Raw genomic sequence first — 6,480 nt, 5'->3', positions numbered from 1 at the left:
TTCCCCGCACCCCCGGGTTCTTCTCACACCAGCGCCCGGGAACCCTCCTTGGACCGCCTCAGTGTCAGGAACCACCACTCCTTATCAGCCTCTACCTCCGCACACCGGCGCCCTCCGCGCCGACATTCCGGCTCCTAGGTTCCCGCAGCGGGACTCCCCTCACCCAGCATCTCCCCCAAGACACCCTCACGGGACCCTCCTTCCACCCTACACTCTACCCCATACTCCTCCTGCCTCCTCCAGGTAAACATCCTTCCTCAGGGCCCAGCCTCACTCCCGCAGCCATGCGATCCCTCCTCAACCCCCGGGCCCGACACCCCACACGCCCCCGAATCCTGCCACACACCCGAGAGCCCTGCTTATGCCCCCACGCCCCTCACCCGACTCCTCTGCCACACTCCTCCCTATATCCCTCACACCCCAGGCCCTTCACATCTACCACGAGATCCCCTCTGGGATCCCCTACACTCCAAGCCTTGCACCCCACTCATCTTCCCAGGACCCCCGCGCGCACGGCCTCCCGCCCCACACTCACCTCCTCCTCCTCACCCCGCACCCCTCTCCCCCCCGGGGCTGGCCGGCAGCGCTGGCGGCGGCTGCGGAGGCCGGTCCCCGGGCCGGGACACACCCACCCGCCCGCCTTCCTTCTTTCCTTCGCTCCCTCCCTCTTTCCCTCCCTCTCTCCCTCTCTCCCGCCCTCCCGCCCTCGCTCCGCGCTCGCTCCTTCCCCCTCGCCCGCTCCCGCTTCCCGCGGCGCCGGGCCTCCCACTCCGCCTCCCCGTGCGCGGCTCTCCCGGGCGCGGCTCCGGGGTTCATGGTGACGAGGCGGCGGCCGCTCGAGCCCAGCGGCGGCAGCGGCGGCGGCGGCGGGAGCTGGGGCGGGGGCCCGGGCCGCCTCTCCCAGAGCGTGGGGCTGGGCGGCGGGCGCGCCCAGGCGGCGGCGGCGGCGGCGGCGGCGAGCGCCCCGGCCCGCGGCCCCGCGCGCCCTCAGCGCCGCGCGCCTGGCTGGCGGGGGGCCGGGCCGGCGGGCGGCCGCCGCGCCGCGCACCCATGGACGGCCCAGCCATCATCACCCAGGTGACCAACCCCAAGGAGGACGAGGGTCGGGCGCTGGGCGCGGGCGAGAAAGGTGAGGAGGGGCGCGGGCGGGCCGGACCGCTGCGGGTCGGTCGCGTGTGCACAGCCCACAGCGGCGGAGTTTGCTGCCCGGCGCTGGCACGGCCTGGGGGAGGGGTGCGCCCGGCCGCGAGGGTGCAGGGCTGTGGGGTGCGCCCGCAGGGGAGGCTGTGCGTGTGCGGGCGGAAATAGACTGAGCTTGCCTGCGCCGGTGGAGCGCGTGTGAGACTGTGTGTGCATCTCAGCAGCAGGTTGTGAGTGTGTGGGGTGACCCAGGCCGGCTGTGAGTTTGTGTTTGCACTTACGCCAACAGAGAAGTTGTGAGCGGATGTGTGTTCCTGGCAGGTTGTGAGTGCGTGTGCCCTGGTAGGTTTTGTGTGTGCACGAGACAGGTTGTAAGGGTGTGTGTGCACTCAACAGAGGTGTGTGGCTGTGCGTGATGGATTATGAGTGTGTGTGCACTCTTCAACTGAGAGATTGTAAGGGTGTGTGCACTCAACAGAGGTGTGTGGCTGTGCGTGATGGATTATGAGTGTGTGTGCACTCTTCAACTGAGAGATTGTAAGGGTGTGCGTGCATCTAACAGGTTGTGAGTGCATGTTTTCCTAACGAGGCTGTGCGTTTGTGTCTGTATTTTATGTAGAGGTTTATTTGTACTTGAGAGATTGTGGAGTGTGTGAGACCTTTGTGTGCATGAGCGTGAGCCTGCAGAGATGTGGTATGTGTGTTCATTCCTGATGGAGTGTGTTGTGTGTGTGTGAGAGAGAGATTGTGTGCCTACACCACCCAACTGGCAGGTTGAATATGTTGTATCCATCTCCTGGGAGGGTGTGTGTGTGCCTGTGTGTGCAGATGTGTGCACTAGACAGTGAAGCTGTGTGCCTGGGTATGTTTAGTTGGTTGTGCAAGTGTGGGTGGGGGGAGGCAAGGCTAAGTCACCTCCCTTCTTGGCTCTTTGCAGTCTCAGTGACACCAGTCTGTTGGGAGCACCTGCAAGGCCTGGTTCTCCCGGGGCCCATTGAGTGCCTGGCTCCAACAGGCTCAGGGTGCCAGGTGTGTCCCTTCCCAGAGATCCAGCGCTGTGCTGCAGCGCCTGGTTTGATTGGAGCACATTTTACCCCATCACCCTCTTCTGTTTTTCTGCTTCCTCTTTTTTTTTTTTGTCTTTGCCCCTCCCTGAGACTTGGTGCCCCCCTCTCTCACGTGCCCTGCTTACTGACCCTCTAGTGAGCTGTCCTGGGGCTTGGACACCCTTTAGAAGGGCCATGGGATCTGGCTTGTTTTGTTCTGGTGACTAAAGCTCGCCTGACTCTTCCTGCTACGCGCCCAGCAAATACCTGGACAGAGGTTAGGAACAGCCCACTGCGACCCCTCTCCTTTCTTGGCCTGGCTACAACTCAGTTTGGGAAAGAGTCAAGATTTCTTTCCATGTGTTACCACCCTTGCTGTGCCAGTGGGTGAGGTGTGCAGCCCTTCTGAGGAAGGGGTTGGGGGTAGGAGAACACTCCACTGCCTCTCTCCAAGCAGGGACCACTGGGCAAGCCCACCAGGAAAATGCAAGAAAAGCCCCAGAGGTGCCCTCACATTAGAGATGTGTCAACCCGTTTGCGCTTTTGTAGACGGTAAACATTGTCTGCAGACTTGTTTTCTTTTATGTAAGATGAGAATTCAAACTCTCCCAGGCATTTTTTTCTGTGCCTTACAAACTGGCTAAAAATTCAACAAGTTGGTGGAGGGGACATAACCATGTTACACAAACAGGAGAAACTGGAGAAGTGAAGAAGCTAAAGTTGCTCCTGCCCCACCCCCATCTGTGCGCTGGATTTGTTTTAAATGAGGGAAGTCTTTTTTAAAAATTGTACAAGTGGGTGTTTCAAGTAAACCTCCATGTCAACCTGGGGCCCCAGCAGTCAGCACCTAGGTGGTCTTGTCTTTCTGCTTTAGGGCTGTCAGTTCTTGGGGCCCTGGCCCGCAGGCTCTGGGCTGGGGGCGCCCGCTCTGGGAGGGTTTAGTAGAAAGCATCAGGGAGGTTTGATGCCTGCGCTGTCACCCACCGTGAATCCAGTGCTTTGTGTGATGCTTTGCCAGAGAGAGAATCCTCAGCTCTGTGAGGAGAGGGGTGGCATATAAAGCAAGAAAATATTTGTCAGGGCCTCAGCCCTTCTGCTGCCCCCCACCTGACTCCAGGAGTAGGATCCTCCCCAGTTTTCTCTTTTCCTCTGGCTGCTAGGCTTTTTAAAGTAGTCAGTCAAGCTATCCAAAATCCAAACCATGTACAAATACTTAGGATGGTGCACCGTTCTATGCTACTTGTTTATGTTGCTTTTCACCACAATCTTTTATCGTCTTTAACAGTTTATTTTGTTTGCTTTCTAGTGTCAGACTGGTTGATTGTTAACTGATTAGAGGAATTCTTTACTTCCTTGCTTTGGGGTGTGGTAGCTAGCTAGTAGCTTCTTGCTGAACCATTCAAGTCCTATTCGATTTAGTTTTTTCACTTTAAAAAATGAAAATAATTTTAACTACAGTGAGGCAACAAATTTTGGAGCCAAACTTTGGAACAGCTTCTTCAGATTCATAAACCACTAAACAGGTTTAGCAATGCTTCTAGCTTAAGCATGTCGATGTATTTAGATAAGCACAATATGTTTTACATAAGTTTAGTTTTGGGTAAACACTTATTTTTTTTTTAATTAAAGTTTATGGGGGTGACAATTGCTAGTAAAATTACATAGATTTCAGGTGTACAATTCTGTATTACATCATCTAAAAATCCCATTGTGGGTGACACCCAGAGTCAGTTCTCTTTCCATCACCATATATTTGATTCCCCTTTACCCTCCTCACATTTTGTTTTTAAATATGGGGCCTGGAATGTTGTAAGTTTTTGTGGTAGGAAGGAAACTATTGGTTTTAAAAGTTTGCTTTCATCATTTATTCTGTAAAATAGGAATAGTAACGACTACCTCTTGGGTTTCACATGAGGGTTAATTGAGATGATATGTGTTACGAAGTCTGCCAGGTTCACTGGTGTGTCACTGTCCCATCAGCCATGCTTTAGGTGTAGATTTGCAAACGAAGTGCTAAGCAGGAGCTATAGTGTTTCCCACGAGTTGAATTACTTATTGACACATTGCCACGCGGTGGTGCACCTCTCAGAGATGACTGTCACTGTCACCCTGGCCTGTCATGGAAGATTTATTTCTTATTGTGTTTGATTTGATTGATGGTATAAAGATGCAGAGACAAATTTTCCCATGAGTTTAATTCAGTCTGCTTTGCTATCTGGAAATTGACTCTTACAAATCAATAAGAAAAAGTCAAACAGTACAGTAGAAAGTGGTCGAGTGATATGAATGAGAAAGTCATAGAAGAGGAAATCCAAATGTCCAATAAATGTATGACGTGATGCTCTACTTCACATGAAACATGTTCATGCCTCAGCTTGATTAAACATCTAAATGATTGACAGCATCCAAAGTAAATAAAAGTTTTGGGAAATGGATACTCTTAAAGACTTTCATGAGAGAATAAAGTGAGTACAGACTTTTTAGAGAGTAATTTAGAACAGAATCATTTAGCTACAAGTAACAGAAAACCAGGCTTCTCCTGCAGCTTATACTAATAGGAGTTTATTCTTCTCACATAACAATCTAGAGGTGGCTACTGCTGGCTTTGGTTCAGCAACTCACTAATGTCAGGGCTGACATCACCGTGATTCTCTTGGCTTTCCTTCATGTAACATGGCTGCCACCCCTCCAAATACCACAGCCACCTTCAGGGCAGGAAAAAGGGACAGTGCCAGTCGTGTCTATCCCTTTTACCTAGAGAGCAGAAACATTCCTAGGGACCACTCATCATACTTTTGCTGATGTTTACTTGGCTAGAACTGGGTCACATGGCCACCCCTAGCTGGAAGCAAAACCAGTTTCCAGCTTTTTTTTAGCCTTTGTTATGGGAGGAGGAGAGGAGATGATTGAAAATGAATGGAAATAGGTGGTGAATCAGCCAATCGGCAATGGTGGCCATACCTACAAAGCCAAGTTCTACTGCTGGGTTTCTCTCCTAGAGAAATATCCTCATATGTGCTCAGAGAAATTATACAAGGATTTTCACTGACAGCTACATTGCTTGCAGTAGCAAAAATTGGAACCTTCCTTAAGTGTCAGCAGGCAAACAGACTGTGGTACATCAGGTCCAGAGAGTACTGCAAGGCAATTGAAAAGAACAAGTTAAATCAGACTGAAACATACTGACATATAAATTTCCAAGATATTTTAAAGGGGGGAAAAGGAATTTGAAAAACAGTAAAAACAACGTGATTTTATCTTTGTAAAAACAAAAACACGCAAAACTGTACATGTGTCTAGAAATACACAAAAAGCAATCTAGAATGAAATACTTCAAACTGACAAAAATGATTTTCTCTGGAGAGAAGGCTGGGATGAGAAGCGAGGGAGCTTTGCCTTATTGTTTAAATATTAATGAAAATATACTCGTGTTTTGCAGATGAATTTTTAAAAACTAAAATAGAAAAGAAATTCCCCATAGCTGTTTGGAGAGATATAAATAATTTAAAGGAATTGAACAATAATAAAACAAAAAAACCCTCAATTAATATGCAATGTGAACAAGAATATATCAGCTCTAGCTAAATGATTACTTATTTTGTAAGCTAGTACATTTCCCTTGATGAGATTTCCGTAGGCAAATTTGTTTTGGCAGATATTTTGGCCCAAGATGCTAGGTGCGTTTCTCACAAATGTTTGCAGCTCTTAAGCTTAACTCAGAAACCTTTAACCTTTGGGCTGCTAACCATAGTATAGCAAGGAGAAGACTCTTGGAAGCAGTAGTTCTCTTAGGTGCCAGAACAGATTTGAAGTAGATTCAGTTTGATTAACTTTTTTTTTTTAAACACGAAAATCTAATGGGTCATGATTGGAATTTTTTTTCTGGAAAATTAACCTTGTGGGTTTTTTGTTTGTTTTTTAAGGTTTTTATTAAAATATATAGTTAATATATTTTAATATATTAATATATAGCTAATATATTAGTTTTCAGGCACACACCGTAGTTATTCAACATTTATACACCTAAAGAAGTGATCACCGTAAGTCCAGCAACCATCCAGCGCCGTACAATGTTATCACAATATTATTGACTATATTCCCTATGCTGCACATTACATCCCCGTGACTTACTTGTCTTATACCTGGAAATTTGAGCCCCTTACTCCCTTTCACCTTTTCCCCCCTTTTTTAAATTTTCAATTACAGTTTACAATCAGTATTATATTAGTTTCAGGTACAGCTCACAGTGGTTAGACATTTATATAATTTGTGAAGTGATCCACCCAACTAGTCT

General features: G+C 49.0%; 1 protein-coding gene across 3 annotated transcripts in view; it reads left to right on the top strand.

The window, feature by feature from the left end:
* Positions 1 to 675: 675 nt before the first annotated feature.
* Positions 676 to 6,480, top strand: part of LOC109445341 (CTD small phosphatase-like protein) — a 142,905-nt gene continuing 137,100 nt past the window's right edge. The window contains exon 1 of one of the 3 annotated variants that reach the window (XM_074312609.1): positions 676 to 1,129. In XM_074312609.1, coding sequence (XP_074168710.1) covers positions 1,051 to 1,129 — 79 coding nt within the window. In that variant the 5' untranslated portion in view covers positions 676 to 1,050. The remainder of the gene's footprint in view (positions 1,130 to 6,480) is intronic. The other 2 variants (XM_074312610.1, XM_019727630.2) reach the window with 2 other exon arrangements.

This window comes from Rhinolophus sinicus, linkage group LG10 (assembly GCF_036562045.2).
Source record: "Rhinolophus sinicus isolate RSC01 linkage group LG10, ASM3656204v1, whole genome shotgun sequence".
Classification (NCBI taxonomy): domain Eukaryota; kingdom Metazoa; phylum Chordata; class Mammalia; order Chiroptera; family Rhinolophidae; genus Rhinolophus; species Rhinolophus sinicus.
Note: the sequence above shows the minus strand (reverse complement) of the source record. Positions and strands in the feature narration are given on the sequence as shown.